General features: G+C 41.2%; 1 protein-coding gene across 1 annotated transcript in view; it reads left to right on the forward strand.

Moving 5' to 3' along the window:
- LOC119719336 (dynein heavy chain domain-containing protein 1-like) overlaps positions 1 to 25336 on the forward strand; it is a 110589-nt gene that overhangs the window by 68713 nt on the left and 16540 nt on the right. The window contains exons 56-75 of the mRNA XM_038188749.1: positions 145 to 285; positions 1182 to 1291; positions 4932 to 5010; positions 6034 to 6117; positions 6608 to 6661; positions 7037 to 7314; positions 8102 to 8180; positions 8389 to 8531; positions 9481 to 9748; positions 10438 to 10608; positions 11259 to 11419; positions 13573 to 13776; positions 14719 to 14889; positions 15686 to 15781; positions 17445 to 17590; positions 18243 to 18516; positions 19918 to 20040; positions 20983 to 21255; positions 23276 to 23335; positions 24369 to 24525. Of these exons, the coding sequence (XP_038044677.1) occupies positions 145 to 285; positions 1182 to 1291; positions 4932 to 5010; positions 6034 to 6117; positions 6608 to 6661; positions 7037 to 7314; positions 8102 to 8180; positions 8389 to 8531; positions 9481 to 9748; positions 10438 to 10608; positions 11259 to 11419; positions 13573 to 13776; positions 14719 to 14889; positions 15686 to 15781; positions 17445 to 17590; positions 18243 to 18516; positions 19918 to 20040; positions 20983 to 21255; positions 23276 to 23335; positions 24369 to 24525 (3072 nt within the window). The remainder of the gene's footprint in view (positions 1 to 144; positions 286 to 1181; positions 1292 to 4931; positions 5011 to 6033; positions 6118 to 6607; positions 6662 to 7036; positions 7315 to 8101; positions 8181 to 8388; positions 8532 to 9480; positions 9749 to 10437; positions 10609 to 11258; positions 11420 to 13572; positions 13777 to 14718; positions 14890 to 15685; positions 15782 to 17444; positions 17591 to 18242; positions 18517 to 19917; positions 20041 to 20982; positions 21256 to 23275; positions 23336 to 24368; positions 24526 to 25336) is intronic.

Genomic DNA, 25336 nt, shown 5'->3' on the forward strand with positions numbered 1-25336 from the left:
TACACTTTATCTCCTTTGAACATTCTCTAAACCTCTCTAAAAAAAAAATTAAAAAAACGATATCAAGATTTTTTTCAACTGTACTCCTGTTTTGTGAGAGTTGGTCTGCAGAACAACCTTTAAATTTTTGTTTTTGTCTCTCAGCTGGCAGAGGTCGCAGGGTCGTTGCTAAAGGAGGCGATGGCCAGGCAACCAATGCAGCCCCGCCCATGATGAGGACGGTAGTCAGGCTCTGGTGCCATGAAGCTACCAGGACCTACTGTGACAGAATTGCCTCCAAGGATGGTGAGTCTGGGAACAAGATTGGGTCACTCAGTCTTTGTCATTTTCAGGATTTGGATCATTTGCCAATGTGTTCCTTCTCCCCTGTAAAAGCCACAATCCATCTCTGCCCTTCTGGAGGCATGAGATTAATAGTAAGAATATTGTTGGCTTTAAACAGATATTTTTACAACTTTTGCTGAGCAATATGACAATACATTTGGCACAACTTATACGACTTGAAACTGGATGACTTATGATTGACTTGTGATTGACTTGTGATCGACCTGTGATCGACTTGTGATTGACTTGTGATGGACTTGTAATCGACTTGTGATTGACTTGTGATCGACTTGTGATCGACTTGTGATCGACTTGTGATTGACATGTGATGAACTGTGATTGACTTGTGATTGACTTGTGATTGACTTGTGATTGACTTGTGATTGACTTGTGATTGACTTGTGATCGACCTGTGATTGACCTGTGATTGAGTTGTGATGAACTGTGATTGACTTGTGATTAACTTGTGATTGACTTGTGATTGACCTGTGATTGACCTGTGATTGACTTGTGATGACTTGTGATTGACTTGTGATTGACTTGTGATTGACTTGTGATTGACTTGTGATTGACTTGTGATTGACCTGTGATTGACCTGTGATTGACCTGTGATTGACCTGTGATTGACTTGACTTGTGATTGACTTGTGATTGACTTGTGATTGACTTGTGATGAACTGCGATTGACTTGTGATAAATTGTGATGACTTCCTTACAACTCTGCAGCTTCTTACACACATCTTTACTTGTCAAATTAATAAATAAGTGATGTTTACAAATAACAGGTTGCCAAAAACTACCCCCCCCCCAAAAAAAAAAACCCCTCAAAATCAGGAGTTAATTCTTTTGCTTGTGAAGATGAATCCTGGTTCAGCAAGCTGCTGGAGCAGATTGTGGAGAGACGCTTCTGCACTGGAGAGGAGAAACCACGGACGCTCACACCAGTCAACAATGGAGAATCCTATCAGGTAGGCAGGGTCAAAAGTTTGGATTCGGTGGCAGAAGTGGGATTTACAGAGATATCAGCTCTAACGTCAGTGGGTTGGGGTTGCAACTTCAGCTGATGTGTGAAGGTTAAATGAAACCTCATGGGCGCTTAAAAAATTGAAAAATTAACATATTTTTTGTGGCCCAAATCAGGAAAGTGATGAGATTAAACAATGATGTCTCTAATAACTTGAAGCTTTGAGCTTTGAAAGTTAATGTAAAGATCCTATAACGTCAGATTTTTCTTGAGTGATTTTACTCCTTCTTGAAGTATTGTTTGTGTGCATGACCTTCCTTTTAACTCTTTCCTAGAAGTAAGTACAATTTATGTTTTCAAAACTGAATTTCACTCTCGAGTATTTTTTCTTTTTTGATAAACATTTCCCAAGTTTAAATTTGGATATCTCTTACGGTAACACCGTGTGGAAGAATCTCTTTTCAGAAGATGTGTGGTTCTGAAAAGAGTCGGTTGGTTGTGACCTCGACGTTCCGATCCGTGTGCTCTGATCATCTTCAGGAGAAGCACACACGTCTTGTCAGAACCACACATCTCAAAAGAGATTCTTCCCCATGGTGTCACCGCAAACCCTCACTAGCTTACACCACCAACATGCAAAAATTTCAAATCTTATTGAAGATTTCTTATTAAAAATCAATTTAAAAAGAGTGCATGCCTTTTCTATTTGTTTTCTAATTCTGAAGTTGTAATGATTTCTTCAAGTTTTTCTCAGTTTGTTTTTTTCTTACCTGTTTTTACTTCCTTATTTCACCGACGACACTACAGTATTTTGACAGTCCGGGGAGCAGCCCGCCTCTGTTTTTGTCCCCCTCACCAGGGTTTGGCTCACTGCCACCAACCCCGTGTAGTTTTGTGAGTTTTGAACCCAACAAATGTACAATATTTGACTTTTTTTCCGCATTGACATCATGATGACATCATCGCTCCATAGGTTGGTGTGTTGTTGCTTAAAGCTATAGTCCATCATTTGCAGCTATCCGAAAAGTAACTGGCATAATTATTGTTGAAAAACATACTTGGTTGAAAGAAACTTAGGGGACTAAACTCCCTGTGAAATTATTCTTTCTGGCAAGCTGTCATTTTGAAGTAATCAACGAAAGAAGGCCTTTCCAACAGTGCTTCTTAAGACGCACCGTAGGAAATTTAAATTAGTAGTTCGTTTTGTTATTCGGCGAAGCGCGCGCAAGCATTGGCACGACGCACACGCACCCCCGCTTGCTATAATTCGTCGGTTCAGTGCGCGACATCGCGTAGCTGCAATCGGCTCAGTGAGAACGTGTCTCTGCCGCTGAATTCAGGCCCAATTCAAAACATGATTCAGCAACTTTTGATTTGAAATTGAGATCCTAGAATGCTGTTTTTCTCGGAATATACAGCTAAAGCTGGGCGAAAACCTCATCAGGTTAGTTGTTCAGTACCCTTCTTTAGATTTTGAGCACTTTTGTTGCTTCAAACGAACAAAATGCACAAATTAGAAATGATGGACTATATTTTTAACCGGAAAATGCTTCATTGCTTGAGTACAAATGTATAGTTGCGGTGTCTTAAAATGTGCTCCATGCTTGGTGACTTAATCTGTTCGCTGGTTTGGAAAAATTCTGTAGAAACAAACAAAATAGTTGCAATATTTGCCTGGTGGCTTAGCAAAAGTTAATATTTCTGCTGGTAGCGAGGGATTTTTTTGTAATAATCTACTCTGGCTGGTAACACATTACAACAAATGTATTCAGAAAATGTTGTAATAATTAATATATTTATTGTACTTTGCTTCAATAATCCTTGTGACCATCTGACATATTTTCATAGTATACATTCTCATCATTTTTTTCCAAACAAAATAAAACTTGAAGTTTTTGAATATGAATATCTTTTTGGAAATTCAATCATTAGATTCACAAGTGACTGACGAATCAAGTTTTTTGCGTCTATATAATTTCACAATACGCTGGACTTTCTATACTCTTTCTGTTGAGCAACTTTTTTTCAGTTTCTCAAAGTTACTAATCCAAGCAACAACATGTACTACGTTACTCAGCGTGGAACTTCAAATATTCTTGAAGTATTTTGAAACTGCAAACGTGTGTTCTTCATAACTCAGCGTGAATATCCATCTTTTAGACGATTAAATAATTTCATATTCTTGCATATCTTCTCATCAGCTTGTGCTGACTTCGCTCCTAACTTCTTGATATTTCACCTTCCCCGTTGCAAATCCACGAGATCTGTAACCTTCAGTCTCCAAGCTTGTGCATGTTGCGTGCTCTCCTTTTTCTTTGTAGCTAATGTTTCATGTAGACTAGAAAGCTTTAGCTGCTGTAGAATAGAACTTTACAGAAAGCTAACCTAGGTATTTTATTTGAAAGACATGCTGTTGGGAGTAATTGAATTGGAACCATAGAGCTATATTAAATTACTAGAGCGCTAACTCCTCATTCTCGCGCGCGGAGACGCTTTGAAGCCGTCCTGGGCGCAGACATTTTGAATTCATGTGCATGTTTGTAGAACATAATAAAATTGGATGGATTGAATTTTGAAAGTGTACTCTAAATGCAACGCACAAGTAGAACATACGCAAACAACTTAAACGCGTCATGACGGTTCAAAAAACGTCACGGCAAAAAGCATCTGCAGCGAATACGCGCACGCGTTGCGCTGTTTGCGTAGAGCAAAGTGAAATGCTCATTGGCTGATCTTGCGTTTCAGTTTTGAGCGTTTTGGCTTCGATAACACACCGGTGTGGAATACAAACGCAGATATGCAAATAGCCGTACAAAAGCCGTACAAAATTGCTAGTTCTCCATAGGTTTGTGCACAAACATGGATGTGCCCGTCAGGCATTAATTTGTACATCGAGTTAGCGCTCTAGTAATTTAATATAGTTCTATCATTGGAACTTTTTTTTTTGCAAAACTGTTTGTGTGATCAGATTGAAGGTACGCATGCTGCATGTTTTGCTGTGGAAGCATGCACATGATCCAGAGAGAATAGGTTCGCTATAGACAAATCCGGACACAAAGTCACTGAACACACATGAGGCCCCTTCAATGGAGAAACCATTGTGCCAGCTATCGTACAAAGCAACTGCCCCATTATGGATTATCTGAACAACAGCTAGCACAATGCTTGCGCCATTGACGGGGGCCTTTGTGATAGACTTGTTAGCGTGCTCGGATTTGGCCATATGTTGCAAGTGCATTTCAAGTGACCATTGGAAAATGTAAATGTGGATATATAGAACCCTGTGCTTGAAACATCCCAAAAATTTGCTTGAAACAATGCAAAACTTTGCTCTATATAACATGCATGTCAAAATCAACTTCACAAGAAGTTAACAGGTTTTTTTTGTGTGACTTGGTTTGGGATAACCTGGCCAATTTTGTGAAAACTGAAAAAGCCAAGTTTGAAATAAGATGGCCTGACACCTAACTTTTCAAGACAACGATTTGCACAAGTAGCTACAGTGAGTTTGACATGGAGTTGGCAAGATTATCAGATCCACAGTCATGGGATGCCGTCATCTGGTTTTTCAAATTGTGCAATTTTTGGCCTGGTTTGGCAGATCCAGTGATAATATTTCTTTTACTTTGTCCTTCCCTCACCAGACATCTAGCCTAGCTTCTGATGAGGTAGATGAGCCAGGCCTCACCCCTCCAAACGCTGCACTGTCATCCGCAGCAAGAGGTAACAGACCGTTCTTTGCAAACTTTGATTTAGGATCTTATATGAAATGCTTGCAGTGTGTCTGTGATGTTTGATACTTTAAATCTTGTTTGCCCTTTTTTGGGCACGGGTCATTGTAGCCCCATAAATGTGGCCAATTTACTGGACTACCTCCGTAAATAAAGGCCACACTTCCACCTTGTACAAAAACATGTCGAACTTTGTCAAATTTTGATTTTCACATTTAGGCTTAGTTTGTTGTTTATTTTTGCTTTAGAAGCATACTTACCCTCTTTATAGGGTAATCAGAAAGTGCTGCCTTTTTCAGACGTCTAATTTTCGTGAAATTTCATGTTGAAATTTTGATACGCAAATGTGTGCAAACGAATCTGGAAATTTCACGAAAAATAGACATCTGAAAAAGGCAGCATTTTCTGATTAGCCTATAAAGAGGGTAAGTATGCTTCTAAAGCAAAAGTAAACTACAAACTACATGTAAGCCTAAATGTGAAAATCAAAAATTGAGAAAGTTCGACATGTTTTTGTACATGGTGGAAGTGTGTCCTTTATTTACGGAGGTAGTCCAGTAAATTGGCCACATGTATGGGGCTAGGGTCATTGGTGCGCAACAAGTTCAAATCAGGTCTTTGGATCAAATTTGCAACTTGGTGATACTGGAGGATCGTAGTGCTTGTGGTCTTAGGCAAGACACTTTACAAGAATTACCTCTCAACCCAGGAGAATAAAAGCGTGTCTATGAGGGACAGTAGATTCATTTTGCTACTGTGTAAAGTGCAGTACAAGATGTTTATAGATCTTTAGTTGATGATTAAGAAATCAAGAACCTTTTAAATAACATTTATTTCATTTCTTTGCTTTCAAGAGGAATAATTTCAACCTGTTTGATACCAACAAGTGACACAAGCAATGTTTTCCCTTCAACTTGTTGTAAAGATCACAGCTTGGTGTGGTATTGTATATTGTTCCCCCACCTCTTCGCACCCTTCTCTATCCACACTCTTTCTATCCACACACTCTTGACAGGCACTGCTTCTGGGACAGAGGAGGGGGACCTTGATTCCGAGAGGGACATCACATCAGCCACACCGTCGCTCCAGTCCTCTGCAGGTTGGTGTGTTGGCACTGAGTTGTTGTGTTCACTGAGCTATGTTGTCATTATTTTTCGTTTCCACTTTATATTGACTGTTTGACTGTTCCATCTTATGAATAATTTGGTTGTGGTAAGTACCCGCTGCTATATCAGATCTGAACCAGCCAGCCGGGGTCCGACCTGGCAAGCTCGGTGGTCAAGTGGTAAGACGTTTGCAATAGTAAGCAGGAGGTCATGGGTTCGAGTCCCAAAATTCTTTTCATACAATCGTTCAGATCAATACTAAGTATACAGTGTTTATAAAAGTACGTCGGTGACAACAGAACTCGATATTGAATTTACCCTAAGCAAGCCTCCTGTTTAAATTCCAAAGAGGAGTTCTTTAAGGAGATGTTAATGTACAAGACACAAGTTACACAGATCCATTACTATTTGAAAAGAATCATGTACTATTTTTCAATGTTCCGACGTTCTCACTAATTCAAGAGCCATTTTCTTGTTTCTCAGGAAGCACATTGACAGAGCAGAGCATCTCAGAAGAAGTTGACAAACCAGCTACAGGTCAGTGCTGTTTTAAAACTGTTAGCTGTTGTATCACTTTCAATTATCATTGCACCAAAGATGACTCAGATGTGTGGCAACACTGTGGCGTGAAAGGTACAGTGGATGACCAAAGATGTTTGGTTTTTAGTTTTGGAAGGGAAATCTTGGAATGAATTTGGGTAGGAACTGAAAAGCCAGTAAGTGGGCCTGGCAGGGATTCATACCAGGGTCACGGGAAGAAAGTTAGGAAAATTCTGCTACACCAACTTGGCATCCTCTTAGAATTATAGCCATGATAGAAGATTGTTGGTCCAACCACTTCATATCTGGTGGCAACGTGGATGAAATTGGAACGGCAAACAGACATCAAGATTCCTTACTTTACTCTATTAGGTGAGAGCAATGACGTCCCAGCCGACAACACCGAGCCGGAACCCAGGCAACCCACCCCTCCGGTCATCACCACGCACCAGCCCACCCCTCCTCCAAAGTCCACTCAACCCAAGGTCCTGACCCCGGCCATCAAGGACGGACTGGCCAAACGCCGGGATGGGGGTGATCCGGCCCGTCTGGGGACTAAAGGACGCAGTCGAGGGGTGACGTTCCAGATTGGGCCGGTGACGGAGTCTCAGGTTGACCGGTACCGAGGACCCCTGCTTACTATGGACCAGGTATTATTAAGATGGGATCACAAGTCAATCGCAAGTTCATTTATTTTTAAGTCAAGTCTCAAGGTATGAAAACACTATGATGAAAGCATCCCTTTATCATATGGTTCATCCCCTGTTTTCTTGTGATTTTTTGCTTGCTTTCATTGGTGATTTAAAGGGAATATACAACATTTGCAAATATCGAAAAATAAAACTATCAAGTTTTTACAAAATACCTTACGAAGATGTTGGTAAATGACAGTCTAAAGCATCCTGTAAAATTATGGCACCTGGTGTCAAGTCATTTTCAAGAAAATGGTATTTTTGTATACATTTCCAACGGTGGTCGGCCGACCACCGTTGGAAAAACCTAACTGTTTTTCAAATACTGCTCCTAATTTACAATGTTTTTCAGTCCAAATTTTGTTTGCTATTGGTTACATGTTCATGAACGGGTGTAAGCCAGCTAGACTACCTTACAATTTTCCGACATCTATAAATTGATCCATTTTATCTTTAGTGGAGTCAGGGAACCAGACTACTTAAACATTTTTGTTTTTCTTGGTTTTTCAAGCATTTTCAAACACAAAACTTCAAACATGTCAGTTAAACAATATTTGATCTATTATACTAACCCCTCAAATAGTTCATTTCTGAAAATTACAGCAAAAGCCAATGATGTACATTCCCTTTAACTGGTGATTGTGAGCAGGTATTTTACAGAAAAGATTTTGTATTTTCTGCCAGTAAGGTAAGACATCTTAAGTTACTTACTGACTCAATATTAACCTGTTCCTTCATTTGACAGATTCAAAAGCCCGGAGAGAGTCTGTGTGACATCGTGTTTGCCAAGTATATCGTGTCTGGCCAACGGGAGAGCGAACGAGGTAATGTTAACAGATAAAACTCGCAAACCTAAAATTATCCATATGCTTAAATCTCCAACACATTTCGCTTTTCTCAAAATTCTTGTCCATACCATGTACATGCGCTCAAAAGTTAAAAGGCACGTGGTACATCAGTTTTGTCTTTTAATTTCCACAATCAAGGAAACATTCCGGAAAATTGGTATCCTTTCTTTGTTTTTCTGGCCAGGCTACGTTGAGTGCACGGAGCCGCAGCTGTTTGAAGGCCTACAGCGGATCCTGATGCAGTACAACAACACGGCGACTCAGCGGATGGAGCTAGTCTTCTTCAAGGAGGCGATGAGACACGTGGCTAAACTCACCAGGGTCTTTGTAAGTCACTTGTTATTCCCTAAGTCAGTGTTTTTGTTAGCTCTAAAATGGAAAAGTTGAACATTTTGGAAACAGTTGTGCTAATCATTTTGAGCTTAATCCACTTACTCCGAAGACCAAAATCTTCAAAGTCTTTAAAAATAAATCAGACCATTTTTTTTTCCTGAAATATTTCTGAAAATATTTTGGAAACAGTTCGAAATTTGTGACTTTTTAATGTTGGGAGATTGAGACATATTCTCAAAAGTTTATCAATGACTGGACACTGCATTGACTCTTGAACCTTTTCATCATCTGTATTTTCATACTGTGCAAAAAAGTCTGAATTCATATACTACTGAAGCGTCATTCCTGAAATACTTAAAGGGAATGTACAACATTTGCTTTGCTGCAATTTTCGGAAATCAATGGATTTGGAGGATTAGTGTGTCGTAGCAAATATTGTTAAACTGATTTGTTTCGCGTTTTGGGCATGTAGATGCAGGAAAAACCAAAAAAAAACAATGATGTTCTTGTAGTCTGGTTCCCTGACCCCACTTAAGATAAAACGGAGCAATTTTATAAACTTGGGGGAATTGTAAGGTCAGAGAATCAGTCTAGCAGGTTTGTACCCCTTTACAGGTGTGTAATCAATTGCAAAGAAAATATGCAATAACCTAATATGCAAAAGTAGGAGCAGTTTTTGAAAAAAAATCCAGTTTTCTCCAACGCTGGTCGGCCGACCAGCGTTAGAAAAATACACTTTTTCTTGAAAATATTAGTACACCAGGAGCCACGATTTTATAGGATGCTTTAGACTGTCATTCCTAACAATCCAGTAAGGTATTTTGTGATAATTTGATCATTTCGTGTTTTGGTGTTTGCAAATCTTCCCTTTAAGGCTTTTCTATACTAAACCCCAAATATCTCAAAAATATTTTGACCAATTTCTAAACCTTGTCTTCTTTAGGCCACCCAAGGAGCAAACGCCCTACTGATAGGCCTGACCTACGGCATGGCTCGCTCTCCGCTCACCCGCGTCGCTGCCTTTGCTGCCCGCTGCAAGTTCTTTGACGCTACCATGAGCCAGGCTGCCGGAGACAATCCGGCCATCCTCCGCGACAAGATCAAGAAGGCGAGCCAAGTTGCTGGGTTGATGGGCAAACCAGTGGTGCTGTCGGTGAGGGGCAGTTACGGGGTGAAGTGCCTTCAAGACGTGTCTGCTGTCATGTTGGAAGGTGAGTAGACAGACAGATAGATAGACTGACTGACTGACCGACAAGATCTAGCAAGCTAGTCAAATTGATGGGCTGATGAGTTAACTGGTGGGGCTGATGGTTAGGGACAGTTAAAGTGTAAAGTACCGACGAGACATGTGATTTGAAAGACTTTGAAGCAGAGTTGTAGTCGAGTACTTTTCGAGTACTTTCCAAGAACTTTGTTTATTACCAAGTATTGAGCTGTTTCTTGTGAACAACGCTGGAGAAACATTGACAGTAGACAGCAAAATGATGTCATTGTTAAGAGAACAAATTAATTTGAGACTTTGGTTACATAAAACCCCTTTTTACTTAACCTTTTGGGTCAGAAGTACCCTAAAAGTACTTGAAAAGTACTCGGCGCAGTACTTTCCAAATACTTTTGTCTTAAAAAGTTAGTTTATACAAAATTCTGATTGTCTAATGTGTTTAATTTCTTTTGGTGGGGATTTACTGTTGAGTGTCTGCATTATGCAGCTTTCTCCATACCAAACCATCATAATCTCTGGTAGCTAAGCTGGTACTCGGAAAGTATGGACTACAACTCTGCTTTGAAGCAAGAGTAAGCTGGAAATTTTGACATTGATTTGAAAGACTCTGAAGCAAGAGTAAACCGAAACTGAAGACAAAGCCGAGGTTTCAACAACACATCTTTTCTTTTCTACCAGGTACCTGCCCCGACCTCTACACCAGAGAAGAGCTGGATAACATTGCCTCTCAGATGCTACCAGGGGCAAAGGTCACGGGTCACAGGAACCAACGCCTGGAGATGGCACTGGAGAGATTCTATAGAAAGGTCATTGCAAACCTTCATGTGGTCATCTGCATCGACTGTGAAGGTGGGTACATGAGTCACTATTCTGCCCATGATCTTACCTAAAGACTTTACCTAATTTTCCAAAAACTAATCAGTTGCAGATCAGTTATTAAATTGCCATCAAATTCAATACTGTCACTTTAAAAAAAAAGACAAGAATATTTATAACTCACTATGGTGCTAACTTTCCGTTCAGATTTTTGGTGGAAAAACTGATAATTTATTTAGAGATATTTCTCTAAAAAGAGATATTTCATTATAAAAATTTATAAAAAAACATTAAAAAAATACAGTTCAAGACGCTACTTGGAAGGGACATAGATGATACAAGAAAAGAGAAAATAACAGGACAAACCTAAGCCGGCATGGGCAAGGGAATACAAATCACTATAGTTCTTAGACTTGCCAGGCCTCATGCAGGGAAGGGTCCAATGTTATCAAAAAGTCTCCGAGATCAAGCTTACAGCCATGTTCAGAGCTCCAAGAAACCCTCAAGGGCAGGGACCATCAATCTCCATTTCAAAAGAAAAGTGGCAAATCATGATTTGGTTTGTGTTGGCAGTTTCAGGTCTAATCATGGGCCCGCTGCCTTTAATATTCTATTGAACTAATTTGACCTCTGACTTTGACCTTTAACCTTACTTGACCTTGACGATATTTATCCATTGTCAGAGGGTAGTCTGAGCTCGCTGCACAAGTGGTTTAGCCGGTTCCCGGCCTTGCTGAACGCCTGCTGCTGTGTGGATATCTACCGGCCCTGGAGCCACGAGGCACTGGTGAATGTCGCCGAGCAATGGCTGAGGGTGCCAACCATGGATGCGTACACTAGGAAGGTGAGTCTGTGTTTGAAGGCATTATACAACCTATAGGCTTTGCAGACTGTGCTACAATTCGGGCGATTCACAATGCAGTGCGCCACCAAGAGTTTGCCATGGAGAGTCCATTTTTCTAGTTTACGGTCGACAAAACATGGCCCATTTGAATGAGCATCAGTAGACAACTTGAGCTAATTTGTTATAGATTGGGGCATAGCGTTTTGCGGCCTTACAAAAAACACCATATTGATAAAAAGAAAGAAAAGGGCAAACAGATAATCGAATCGTACGCTTACGAAACCAATTTCAAATGTCCCGCGCTGTGAATTTGTAGACCAACTCCCACAATGCACTGGGAAAAATGAAATCTCCATGGCAAACTCTTGGTGGCGCACTGCATTGTGAATCGGCCGAATTGAATGGAATGAAGTGGAAAATGATACTTGAAATCGTGACCCCACTTTTCAGGAAACTCTAGCAGCAGATCACAGAGCAAGCTAATTCAATTTTTCTGAAGAAAAAAAAAACCTCCGATTTTGGAACCAGTTTTAGGATGTAAGAGAGAAATTTCACATCGCGATTAACTTCATTTACTGAATTTTGGTTCATTAGTTGATTTCTAAAGGTTTTTTGCAGTTTTTGTTGTGAAGGAAATTTAAAGACACTTCTGAACCGAGTTATGACCCTTAATGGAATCAGAATCAAAGCTATACTTAATTTTGCCAGCAAGTCTGGCATTAACAAGTAATACAAATATACAGTAAAACATCAATATCAAGTATAAAATCAGTAAAATCAATTTAAAATAACTGAGTATTAACTCTTTCAGTGCCCGCGAAATTTGAAAAGTTTAACCCTAAAGTGCCCAACTTCGTGCGTTTTTTTTAATTGTTCAAAATTCTGTAAAAAAAAGAGTAAATAAGTTGTACTCACTAAATTTGTTGTTGTTGCTCTCTGGTATATCCTTGGTATATTGGAAAGTCATTTGTAGTCACGTACATAGTGATACACCCTGAAACACTGTCCTGCACACAGGGGAATTCCGCACTTTTTGCAGAAAATACGAGTGTCAGTGCTGCACCCTCTCGCAAGAACTCGAATGAAACAAATAAATACAGGTCGTAACTGAATGAAAATTATTAGAAAGAGCGAGAGCGCCCCCTTGTGATAACATGCTTACCCTACCTCGTACATGTACGAGGTTTGGCGATTTCAAGTACGAACATTACCTCGTACATGTAAGAGGTTGGCAATTTCGAACTAACAAATATACGTCGTACATGTACGACTTTGGCACTGAAAGAGTTAATTCATGTCTAAACACATAACAGTGTTGGGTAATGTAGCTTGTTTTGTGGTTTCTCTGTTAACATTTTGCCGAGCAGTAAACTTCCTGGAGAAATGAATTTACAGTCCGTCAGCGCACAGACACACAGCATTATTTTGTTGTGGCTTGATAAGAAACCAATATTCATAAATACCTCAGACAGTTTAGCTATTCCTATTGGTCGAGAGCCCGTCACGTGGCCGATCTTAAACGGATGATAAAGACATTGCTAGCTGGTCTTAAACACTTTCCAGTGTCACAATAAAATGTGGACCTCCTAAAAATCCAGTGCCTCTTACCGTTTCATTGGTTGAACGTTCACAATCCTCACGTAGGCATGCGCAACACTACCAGTGAGTCAGAATTTTAAAGTTCAAAATTCAAAACGCAACGCCCCAGGTGCGTTCTGCGTGACATCGCGCAGAATATGCCACGGGCGCGTCAATCTCCATAAAAGGGTTGTTTACATCTTACTCGCCAGCTGAACGCTCCATTATTTTGCCAGAGGGATGTTTCAAAAGGCTTGAAGTGAACTTGTTGAACAAAATCGGGATTTTTTGAACGAATTATTTGATATTTTTTAACCGAAAAGGTATTTATGAATGGGAATAAATATGTGCTCCGTCGGTATTTATCACTCCGTTTAAGACCACTTAGAGTCTGGGTGCTGATAATTACCCTCGCCTCCGGCTCGGGTAATAATCAGCACCCAGACTCTAAGCAGTCTTAAACGGAGTGATAAAAACCTCCCGAGCACACATTTATTCCCTTATTTAAATTGGCACAGGAATTACAATAATTGGAATACGAACTGCCACTCCTTTTGTTTTGTTTTTTTCCTCAGACTTATCGAGTGCCCTGGTCCAGCCTCAACCCCTCAGCCCAGGTGACCGCGGTCAGCCACGCCATGGCCTACGTCCACCGCTCGGCCATGCAGGCAGTCACCAGACTCCACAGCAAACCCTTCAAGTTCTTCAGTCCGTTGACCTACGTAGAGTTCATTGACCTCTTCAAGAACCTGGCCAGCAAGATTGCCAAAGAGGAGAAGGTAAACAAAAACCCAGACAAATGGACGGACTAACAGATTGGCATAGTTGACCAGAGGGCATCCTTATAAATTTTTTTTTTAAAAGTCTGTCACCAGCCAAAATTACGCCAGCATTTATCTTTGGTTTCAGTGATATGAAACAACTGATAATATTTCTGTTCCCGCTGGATGGGATGCTAGTCCATCGCAGGTTACTCCCCAGCTAATGCCGGTACGCATTTATACACTCCTGTGTGGAGAAATACAAGTTTGGGTAAAGTGGCTTGCCCAAGGACACAACATATGGCCAGCAGCTGGATTCAACCCTCCGATCATGTGTCCAAACCCAAACCACCAGGCCACACTCCCCACACTTAAGTACCAGTGTTCTCCAACCTGTAAAAATAACCTGGTGCCCCACCAAGCTTTCTGAGGCACCCGCCAAGCTTCAAAAGCTGCCGCCATGCTTAAAAAGTTCCCGCCATGCTTAAAAAAAAAAGGAAAAAATAATAAAAAAGACAAACAAGTGGGACTACCCTTATTCTCCAGGGTATATTTTGGCCAGAAACTCTGCCAAAAGCAGTAACATACAACACTTGTCAAACTGACAAGCCTGCCCATTGTAGCAATCAATCAGGTCAAAAGTCTCAAGGCCAAACTGCCTCAGAGTCCCTGGTCACTGATGTGTTAAAAAAGATGATGCTGAGCCAGTACTGTACTTAATTGTTAGTGTTACTGTGTTAGAAATGGCCTAAAAGCTGTTATCCGTACATAAATTACATGTTCATCTGCAAATAGCGCCCCCTAGCATAAAGAAATGTATGACTGCAAATAGCGCCCCAAACATAATTATAGCGCCCCCCCCCTCTACTTTTTGACGGCGCACCAACCTTTAATTTTCAAAGTTGGAGAACACTGAAGTGCAGAGTCCTTTATTTCCCTTTTTGTTCATCCACCACACAGGCTACCGTCTTGAAGTACGAGCGAGCCCTAGATGCCCTCAACGAGGCCTTTGAATCCATGGACGGGTTCACCCAGGAGCTGGAGAGACTCCAACCCTTACACCAGCAGGCTCAGGAGACGGCTGACATGAGACTACAGGAAGTGGAGGAATGCAAAGCTGTCTTTGCCGAGGTAAGGCCAAAAAAAAATATTCGGTCTCTGATCAGACCAAAGTTCTGGAATTGACGCGGGGACGCGGCTTTTGGGGGGGGGGGGCTTTTTTTCTTCTTTTTTTCAAGCTTGGATTGTACAGACAAGGTGGGGTACTATTTTGCTTTTTTGGTGTCCTCATGTACATTGGTGTCCTCCATAATTTGCCTTGGTGCTCTAGATCATTTGCGTTGGTGCAATTTCCCATTCCTTGGTGCTCTTTGGTAAAGCTGTTGGAGCTACCGCGGAACATTTTAGAAAAAAAAAAGATTGACGCGCATGATTAAAATCGACGCTCGCGCTGACCAGAGACCGACTTGTATTTTTTTTTGGCCTAAGGCTCAGTGATGAATTTTTACAAAAGGCATAAAGCTGCTTTGGACTTTACATGAATAAAAAATGTGAAGGAAAGTCACAATTTGGAGTTGAAATATCTTCAGCTTTTGTGAATTTGCATTGCCAATACTTGCTCACGCTGTGGCGTAAAATGTTTTTGCATTTGACTCTGTTTTCACATTGAGCACCAACCAGCTTTTCTCCACCTACATCACATGTCATTGCATAAGTTGCTCAGTGATTCCGAAGAACAAATATTTTCCAAAATGTAGGGCAGAGGTAATTGAACATCATATCAGGTTCCCATATTCTTTACCTCCCGCCAAAATTTCCAATCCTAGCTCGAGATCTTTTCATAAAGATATTTAGTTTTGCGTTTTTGCAGGTAATGTAACTCTTCTCTCTTTCACATTTTGGGATTTTCGTTGACTTGTGTGTTTAGGCCAAAGGTATGTGCCACCAGGATGAGGACGACATCGCTACAATGCAGGAGCCTCTACTGGACATGAAGAAGCAGACCCAGGACGAACTAGACAAGGTAAAGAGGGACGAACCTGTGTTCACAGGAACGGACTGCCCATCTCTCTTTCGAAGCGATTGGGCCAGACTCGAGTCCATGAAACGCTGCTGTGGGGGGATCGCCACACCTCCTCCACAGCGAGTCTGTTACCTTCCCAGCATTGAATAATGCCGGTACCCATTTAACACCTGGGTTGAGAGGGTAATTGAGGTAAAGCGCCTTACTCAAGGTCACAACACGCATGGCCGCGGTGGGGCTCGAACCCACAAACTCAGGATCATGAATCCTGTGCTCCACCGCTAGACCACACATGCCTAGATAAGGTAGAGGAGACAAACATGAGCGGATGAACAATAAACGTTTTGGTCACATTTTTAATGGCTCATGATCACAAGACTTGAGAGTGGTCTTGTGGTGTGACTTATGAGAACTTGTCATCTGTCTTCCTCCCTTAATTAACCCTCGGAGTCGAGTGACCAAAAAAATCACACCGTGAAACCACATGGAGAATTTTATCACCACACTGTTTCTAGGTCAATAACCCCCTCATGCACAAGATATAGGCAGGTCACATGGCCTTTGTGTGGGCCAGGATTGTTTACGACCTGTCTGAGCTCTGGGCGGCACGAGGGGTTGACACAGAGAGATCGGCGGCACAAAGGGGTTGGCCACGAAGATCTCCAATTACTGCACAAAGGCATTAGGCGCCTCTTGGGGCTGCTGTCTTTCAACACTCCTTACTCGGCAGTAGTTAAGGTCTGGCCAATGGGAGTCTACAGGCTTGTGGTTATGACCATATTTGGAAAATGTGGAGAATTTTATCGTCACGTGGCCACACCGAGGGTTAATAAAGAAAATATTAGTTAAAATTACCAGCAGAATGGGCGTGCGCGTAACATCGCGTAACATCACGTCAGCGATGTTATCCCGAATGACCTCGGGTCATTGAAATACCTAACTGGCTTATTGGACACACATTCAGCTTAATGGATTGTAGTATTAAATCTACAAACGAGTATTACACTGCCACACTGTGCTAGATTTGAATTAACAGCTAGAAAGCTCAGTGGTTGAGCACCAGATTCGTGTTCGCGCTTAAAGGGAAGATACAACATTTGCAAACATCAAAAAACGAAATGATCAAATTAACACGAAATACCTTACTGGATTGTTAGGGATTGACAGTCTAAAGCATCCTGTAAAATCGTGGCTCCTGGTGTACTGATATTTTCAAGAAAAACTGTATTTCTCCAACGCTGGTCGGCCGACCAGCATTGGAAAAAACTGGCTTTTTTCAAAAACTGTTCTTAAGTTTTCATATTTAGTTATTCTGACTTTCCTTTGCAATTGATTACACACCTGTGAAGGGGTACAAGCCTGCTAGACTGATTCTCTGAGCTTACAATTTCCTAAGTGTATTAATTGCTCTGTTTCATTTTAAGTGGGGTCAGGGAACCAGACTGCAAGAACATGATAGGTTTTCTTGGTTTTTCCAGCATCTACAAGCCCAAAATGTGAAACAAGTCAGTTTAACAATATTTTCTATAACATACTAATCCTCCAAATCCATTTTTTTCTGAAAATTACAGCAAAAGCAAATGTTGTACATTCCCTTTAAGCACTTTTTGGGGGCCGATTTGAAGTGTTATGCTCAGTATATTGATGTGCGTATTTGCTCCAGGTGAATCCTGTGTACGAGGCAGCGTGGCACGCCCTCAAGAGTCTCAACTCTTCCGACCTGGATGAGTTACGCACCTATAGAGCGCCACCACAAGCTGTCATCAAAGTCGTCAACGCTCTGTGTCTCATGTTCAGAGAACCCTATGAGTAAGTGTTACCATGTTTGGATCGTATTCAAGGTACTGAAATATTATCTGCACTGATGTATACATTTCAAGTTGGAGAGATGTAACTATTAAAATTGGGTTACGCTGTCTACTGCCATAATTTTATAAACAATGTATGCTCAGGGCTTTCCAAGAGCGTGCAAGAAAAAAATCACGTGCATTTCTTGGGTGGGACCTTCTGCTAACTTATGGGCTCCTTGCGCCAACGAAAGAGGGTGCCCTTTTACCTGGCAACGACGTCCCATGGGTGGGACATTTAGCTGGTTGACGCGCACCATTCCTTGTGTGTGCCGCACGTACACCAGGGGATTTGTAATATGTACACGCAGTGGTACGGCTGCGCGTCGCGGCAAAATTGCTGTCAGGCAAGATGGCGTCGGTCGGTTACCCCCAACTGTACTCTCTTTGCTGGTGAGGGGGTACTTGTGAACGGAGCGGATAGCGTTTTTAATGCAAAACCAAATTTTTAAATTCAGTCGTGAACGACTTTTATTTATAGGATCAGTCTGTAAACATTATGGTACTACCCCTGAAAAATTGGTGTATCATCTTTTTGCTCTTTTTTCATCTCGCCCCTGAAGAATATTGCTTGGAAATATCATTTAAGAGTTTTTATTTTATCTACTTTCTAGTTGGTTGAGTGGCAAAGCCCTGATCAACCGCAACAACTTCTTCCAGGACCTAGAGTTCTACGACAAGACCTCCATCGCGGACGACATCTACCACAAACTCAACATCCTCTTCATCCAGGACCCGGCGTTCAAGCCGGAGATCGTGGAGTCGTCCAGCAAGGCGGCGGCTTCTCTGTGCCTGTGGGTCCACGCGGTGTACGCCTACGCAACGATCCACCGCAACATGAGGCCTAAGCTACAACAGGTGGAGCAAGCTGAGGGCAAACTACACGAGGTACATGATGGAATGTTTTAAAATTAGTAGTAGAAACATTTATTTCAATGTTGCCATTTCCACACAATAAAATGTTACAATGCCGTGTAAACATATTATACAGAGCAAAATGCAATGAATTATGTAATTGTGTATAATGATATACATGGATCAATACTAGAACAATTTTACGACAACATTTAGGTATAAGGTGAAGCGTCACGCTTTTGTACCCTAACCTATCGACAGACAAGTGGACATGACCAAGAAAAACAGAGACAGTGACAAAGGACAAAATGGACAACAGTGAGACACACAAAGACACAACCTAGAAAAACACAAACTGGTATGAGACGAGGGCATACATCTAGATTCATAAATTATAACAAGTTATTCGAATAAACGTAGAAAAAAACCCACAAACTGGTATGATAAGAGAGCATAATCATCTAGATTCATAAATTATAACTAGTTGTTCGAGTAAGAATTGAGTAGATGTGATCTAAGGTTTCTAACAAAGAGAAGGAGGGTGATGATTTTAAGAAGTCATCTAGACTATTCCAGTATGATGTACCACGTTGAATAACGCTATTTTTAGACAATGTTGTTCTGTTGAATTGGACATATAAATTTCTCCTAGTGCTTCGGGTATTATACAAATGAATATCAGATGTGAGTATAAAAGAAGGGGTTGAAACAAGTAGGTAATGCATTGTGTGTAAACCTATACATAAATTTACCCAGGTTAAAGTAGTATAAGTCATTGAATTGTAAGAGTCTCAAATTCGCAAATAAAGGAAGGGTATGATCACGATAACCAGCATGAGATATTAATCGGACCGCTCGCTTCTGTAACATGAGCAGTTTGTTGCATTTGGATGATGAACCACCCCAAGTCAAAGTTGAATAATTTAGATATGGCAAAATAAAAATAAAATAATTCAACCTGGTTTGAGGAGTAGTAGGTTCAGAAGGCCAAAGGTTCCAATCGTCATTGAAGATTGGATACATTATTTGCTGGGATTCACTTTCAGAAGAAAACTTCCTATACTGAAGCTGGCAGAGAAGTCCACTTTTAATACTTGGCAGCATGTTTTACAGTGTCTTTTATACCCAAACTTATAAGAGCGCACTATAATTCCATGTTCTGTTTAATAGATTGAATGAAAAATATCAGACCATGTTACCACTTTGATGGAGTCGTTTGTATATTTATCGGATGTTTATTCCAAACTGAAAATTGCACGGTTCCAGTACAAAAATATTGTAGGTTTTCAAATGAGGATAGCTAGGTAAAAACCATCCCTTTATTGTTGCGTGATGCAGTTATTATGATGATCTTTTTGTTTCAAAGCCTTTTCTTAAAAAAACGAGAAATTTAAAGCAATGATAATGATTTTTTTGTTTTACTGTTTCCCACAGGCCCAAGGTCACCTTGGTGAGAAGCGGGTCAAAGCCCAGGATGTCAAAGGTCAACTGGAGGAGAAGGTCAAGCAATACAAGGAGGCCATGCGTCTAGTCCGCAGCCTGGACAAAGGCATCAAGGTCAGTCGGCAAACACTACAGTTACATGAAAGAATTGTATTAATAACTGGCTCTAAGAAAGCTATTGATGAACAATGTTATACAATCTCATTGAAGAAAAATTTGTCGGGTTGTAGCTGCTACATGCACTTTGCATTGTTGGTTTTTGAGATTCGAAGGTTTGCATGGTGGAAAGATACTAAGACAAGATAAGTTTGCGGTAGCACCATGTGAATAAATCTCTTTTGTGAGTATGTGTGGTTCTGAAAAGAACCGGAGGGACTCAACGTTTCGAACAGTATGCTCTGCCCGTCGTCAGGAGAATGAGGGATTCCAACGATGATGCGATGTTATAAGGATGGGTGCGGTGAGGCGTGAGAAGGATGCAAACTGGTGAAGCTCGAAACCGATGAAGCTGAGAAGGACGCAAGTTGACTGAGGGATGCTGGATGAAACGTTGAGTCCCTCCGGTTCTTTTCAGAACCACACATACTCACAAAAGAGATTGTTGGTTTTGGCCAGAGTTGCTGTCAATCAAAAAGTCAGTCACAAATCCTCTAGGCTCTTTTTGCCACTTAAAGCTGATTTCAGGTCGAGAGAACTTTGACGCCAGAGATAGGCTCACAACAGATCAAAATTCAAATATAGGACATTATATAGATCTTCCTTCAAATTTTGAAATTCCAAGTTCCTCTTCTGACAGGATTAACTTTCACAAATATTTGATATTCTCATTAATTCTATGACTACACAATGAATTGCTGGAATGAAAACCATACAATTTAATATTGAGAAAGGGGTAAATTGTCTCCAGGGGTAAATTCTCTGAGCATGTAAAATTACCCAGCCATATGTGAAGATTAAACCTGCTTTAAGTAAATTTTCAAATTCTAAAAGTCAAAATAAAAGAACCAAAAAATTAATCCTGTTATTTTTTTTGTTTTTGCATTTTGCTCATTTCAGAGCATCGAGGCCAAGATTACAAGAGCCAACAGCCTCATGACCAGCATGGCCACCCAGCACGCCACCTGGAAGGGCCATCTAGACCGCGCCCATGCCAACCTCAAGACCGCGCCCGGCGACGCCCTACTAGCTGCAGCCAGCGTCTGTTACCAGGGACCCCTCGACCAGGCCGGCAGGGAGAAGCTGACGGGGGAGTGGCTGGAGAGGTGTAGGAGTGGGCGGTTTAGGGACGGGAACAGGGCTGGCACGTCCTCTGGGTTGGGAACTGACAAGGTATGGAAGACAATTCGTCATTGGTTTCACGAAGGGACGGGCATGTGGATTTTAAAGAAAAAACGTTTTCGAGATAATCGCAAGAGAAGTTTCTCCGTTTTTAAAACTGCAAAAACTACTGCTTTGCAACAACTTTATGCAATAAGGAAACCTTGACGTAATTCTTTGATAGGTAAACTTTAATTTGAACCCAGTAATTATAATTAATATAGTGGTTAAAAAGCCAAAATTAAGTAGTAAAGATGTCCGTCCCTTCGTGAAAACAAAAATCTCACATTTCCACATTTACGCAATTCTTGTTCAACATGTTTTTTTATAGGGAAGGGCGCGCGTGTTCGATTACGCGCGCGCAGCTGAGAATGTATTAACAAAGATGCCCGTCCCTTCGTGAAATCGAAAATCTCTGTTTGACCTACTTCTACGCCTTTACGTGCAATAGGTTTTGTACGTGTTCAAGGGGCAGGCATGTTCGCGTCTCTTCGTGAAATCGCAAAATGCAATTATCGAGATGCCTGCTCCTGGCGTCATTAATGTTACTCTGGAATTAAAGAGGTTGTGGAATGCTCGAAGACATTTCCGTCATTTTTCGGGTATATGTAGCCTAAGGTGTGATGAAATAAAAACGACTGTTGTGTCTGTCATGAAATGAGTACAAAAGCTACTTTTGAGAGCTGTTTTTCAGGTCCTGTTTTGACCCGAACGTGATTGTGTAAAAGTCGTCGTTGGGGGCAGCAAACAAAACATAGTAAATCGTGACGTAATAAACAGGACTTGTTTATACTACGCTGCATCAGGAGTCCTGTTTATTACGTCACGATTTACTATGTTTTGTTTGCTGCCCCCAACGATGACTTTTACACAAATTGCACGTTCGGGTCGAAACAGGACCTGAAAAACAGCTCTCAAAAGTACCTTTTGTACTCATTTCATGACAGACACAATAGTCGTTTTTATTTCATCACAACTTAGGCTACATATACCCGAAAAATGACGGAAATGTCTTTGAGCATTCCATAACCTCTTTAATGATGTTTTGCTTACGGAAACATGTCAGAATGCTTAAGTACCATGTTTTAAAGCAAAATAGTGAAAATTTTGACATGCCCGTCCCTTCGTGAAACCGGTGACGTATTGATGTCTATCTCAAGTTGATTAATGAGAAGATATTAAATTCAGAGAGTAATTAGATTGGGAACTGAGGAAGTGAGGTCTACATGCAGGAACCGTGGATGATGTTAAGTGTTTACTCAAACCAGCTCCGATGTACAGGACACAAAACATGCGAATACTGGCTCGTGTAGAGTACGCAAGACCAGTATTGATCTGAATATGTGATGCGATCAAGCTAAATGAGTCGTTTGTCGACCCTGGTCAAAATGTTGTTTTATTACAGATTTGAAAAGAGCACAATCTCAGCATTACTCATGTGAAAACTGCGTGCCGGTACCATCTTTAGTTCAAAAATTATGGAAGTCGGAACACCAAGAGATGTGATGAAGTGATGTGATGAAGTGGCCCTATTTTGGCCTGTATCTCCAAATGAAAATTCCTGACAAATGACTCATGTAGCTTGATCGCATCACATATGCACTCACTCTAATTGTCTTTACTTCGGAAAAGAGCACACAGCAGTACTGGCATTGAATTGGCTGCCAAATTTTTGTTTTTCTTACTTTTTTGTTTATTTCTTATTTTAACTGGGTAACCCATTCAGTGGAATCCACTGGTCTCCCATGGGGCCCAGTAAAGAGGAGACAGTGTGAAGAAATTACAGTTTTAGATGTGGGAGGAAAACCCCAGAAGAATATTCCGAGGAAAACCCATGAATCAAGTAGGGACTGAAAACCCAATCCACATATTGGCCCAGGCGGGATTCGAACCCGGGTCACAGTGGTGGAAGGCAATGAAAGTACCCAACCTGACTTATCTTTGTCAACATTGGTACATGCATACATACAGTCCATTACATAGCTCATCAGTTTTAAAACTTTTTTTTTTACCCTTCTGTTTGCCTGACCAGAGCCCAGAGAGCAACGAGAAGAGACACATGTCTGTTGAGAACGTCAACAATTTTGATTCTGTAAGTTGTCATTTTTTGAATGAAAAATCAGAATGACCTTCCACACCATCATCACTATCACCACGATCAATGTCACCACCGTCACCAACCCCCCTCCCCCCTCTTATACCCCAACACAACATCACCACTTTGCAGATGGTGAAGCTAGATGCTGCTTTGAAGAAATGAAACCAGAAAGCCATTTCTGAACTCAACTTGCAGAGTGTCCAATTCCTTCGCTAGATTTAACTGAATGAAAAACAAAGAAACCTGTGAGAAAAAAGCTAATGGCTGAGTCTGCCTTCACCCCCTAACTTTGCATCTTTTTTGTTTTAAAGACAGAGTCCATCATTTGCAGCTATCCAAAAAGTGACTGGCGTAATTATTGTTGAAAAACATACTTGGTTGAAAGATAGTAAGGGGACTAAACTCCCTGTGCGTAGCTGCAATCGGCTCAGTGAGAACGTGTCTCGGACGCTGGATTCAGGCCCAATTCAAAACATGATACAGCAACTTTTGATTTGAAATCGAGATCCTAGAATGTTGTTTTTTCTCAAAAGATGCAGCTGAAGCTAAGCTGAAACTTCATCAGATTGGTTGTTCAGCAACCTTCTTCAGATATTGAGCACTTTTGTTGCTTCAAACGAACAAAATACACAAATTACAAATGATGGACTATACCTTTAAAACAAACACACGGGAATTTAAAACAATAGTGTTTCCTGATCAACCGTATCAATGTACAGTGGAACGCCGCTATACCGAACACCGCTATACTGAACATTCGGCTATACCGAACATCATCCTTGGCTCCCAGTTTTTTGTGTACAAAACATACCGCACATTGTTAATGAAAAAAATCAACAAAAAATTGGGCCATTTTTCTTTATTCCTGAACGTCAAACGACCCATATACATCGTGTTTGCTCCAAATCGCTATACCGAACGATCACTACTACGAACATTTTACGTGGATCCCGCGATGTTCGTTAAAGCGGCGTTCCACTGTATTAGTGGCCTCCATCATTACATTATCCCTCATTCATCCTTCCAGGGAGCTGGTCTTGACAACGGCCTGGAGGCTCGCAGCGAGTCTCTGTCCAGCGACATCCTCCTAGCTCCAGCCAACAGCAGACTGAGCGGCACTACGACCGGGGACTCAGAACCAGAGATGTATCCCATCGCGGTCAGGGAGAACTTCACAGCCGAAGGTATGGATGATGTAGTTATATTAAGTCACATATATTAAGTTGCAGTCGAGGTACTAGTAAGTATGAATCGTAAGCCAATCACAAGCCAACCACAAGCCAATCACAAGCCAACCACAAGCCAATCACAAGCCAACCACAAGTCCATCACAAGTCCATCACAAGCCAATCACAAGTCAATCACAAGCCAACCACAAGTCCATCACAAGCCAATCACAAGTCCATCACAAGCCAACCACAAGTCCATCACAAGCCAATCACAAGTCCATCACAAGCCAACCACAAGTCCATCACAAGCCAATCACAAGTCCATCACAAGCCAATCACAAGTCCATCACAAGCCAACCACAAGTCCATCACAAGCCAGTCACAAGTCCATTACAAGCCAACCACAAGTCCATCACAAGCCAACCACAAGTCCATCACAAGCCAATCACAAGTCCATTACAAGCCAACCACAAGTCCATCACAAGCCAACCACAAGTCCATCACAAGCCAATCACAAGCCAACCACAAGCCAATCACAAGCCAATCACAAGTCATCTAGTAACTTTTGGTATTGTTCACCCCCAGTTACTTCAAACTGGACTTGTGACTTGTCTTGTGATTTGCTTGCAAATGGCCTTGTGATGTGCTTTGATCCATCGCAATAACCCCGACAACAACATTGAGCCTACCCCCCCCCCCCCCAAGATTCAAAGCAAAGTTCAAATCTCTAGACTTAGCGTGTGTAATCTTTTGTTGGAGACCTCACTATGCCAAGGCCTTAAAGTTGAATTTGAACTCCAATTTCTCTTTTACAATTTATTCGGTT

This window comes from Patiria miniata, unplaced genomic scaffold, assembly GCF_015706575.1.
Source record: "Patiria miniata isolate m_02_andy unplaced genomic scaffold, ASM1570657v1 HiC_scaffold_8, whole genome shotgun sequence".
Lineage (NCBI taxonomy): Eukaryota > Metazoa > Echinodermata > Asteroidea > Valvatida > Asterinidae > Patiria > Patiria miniata.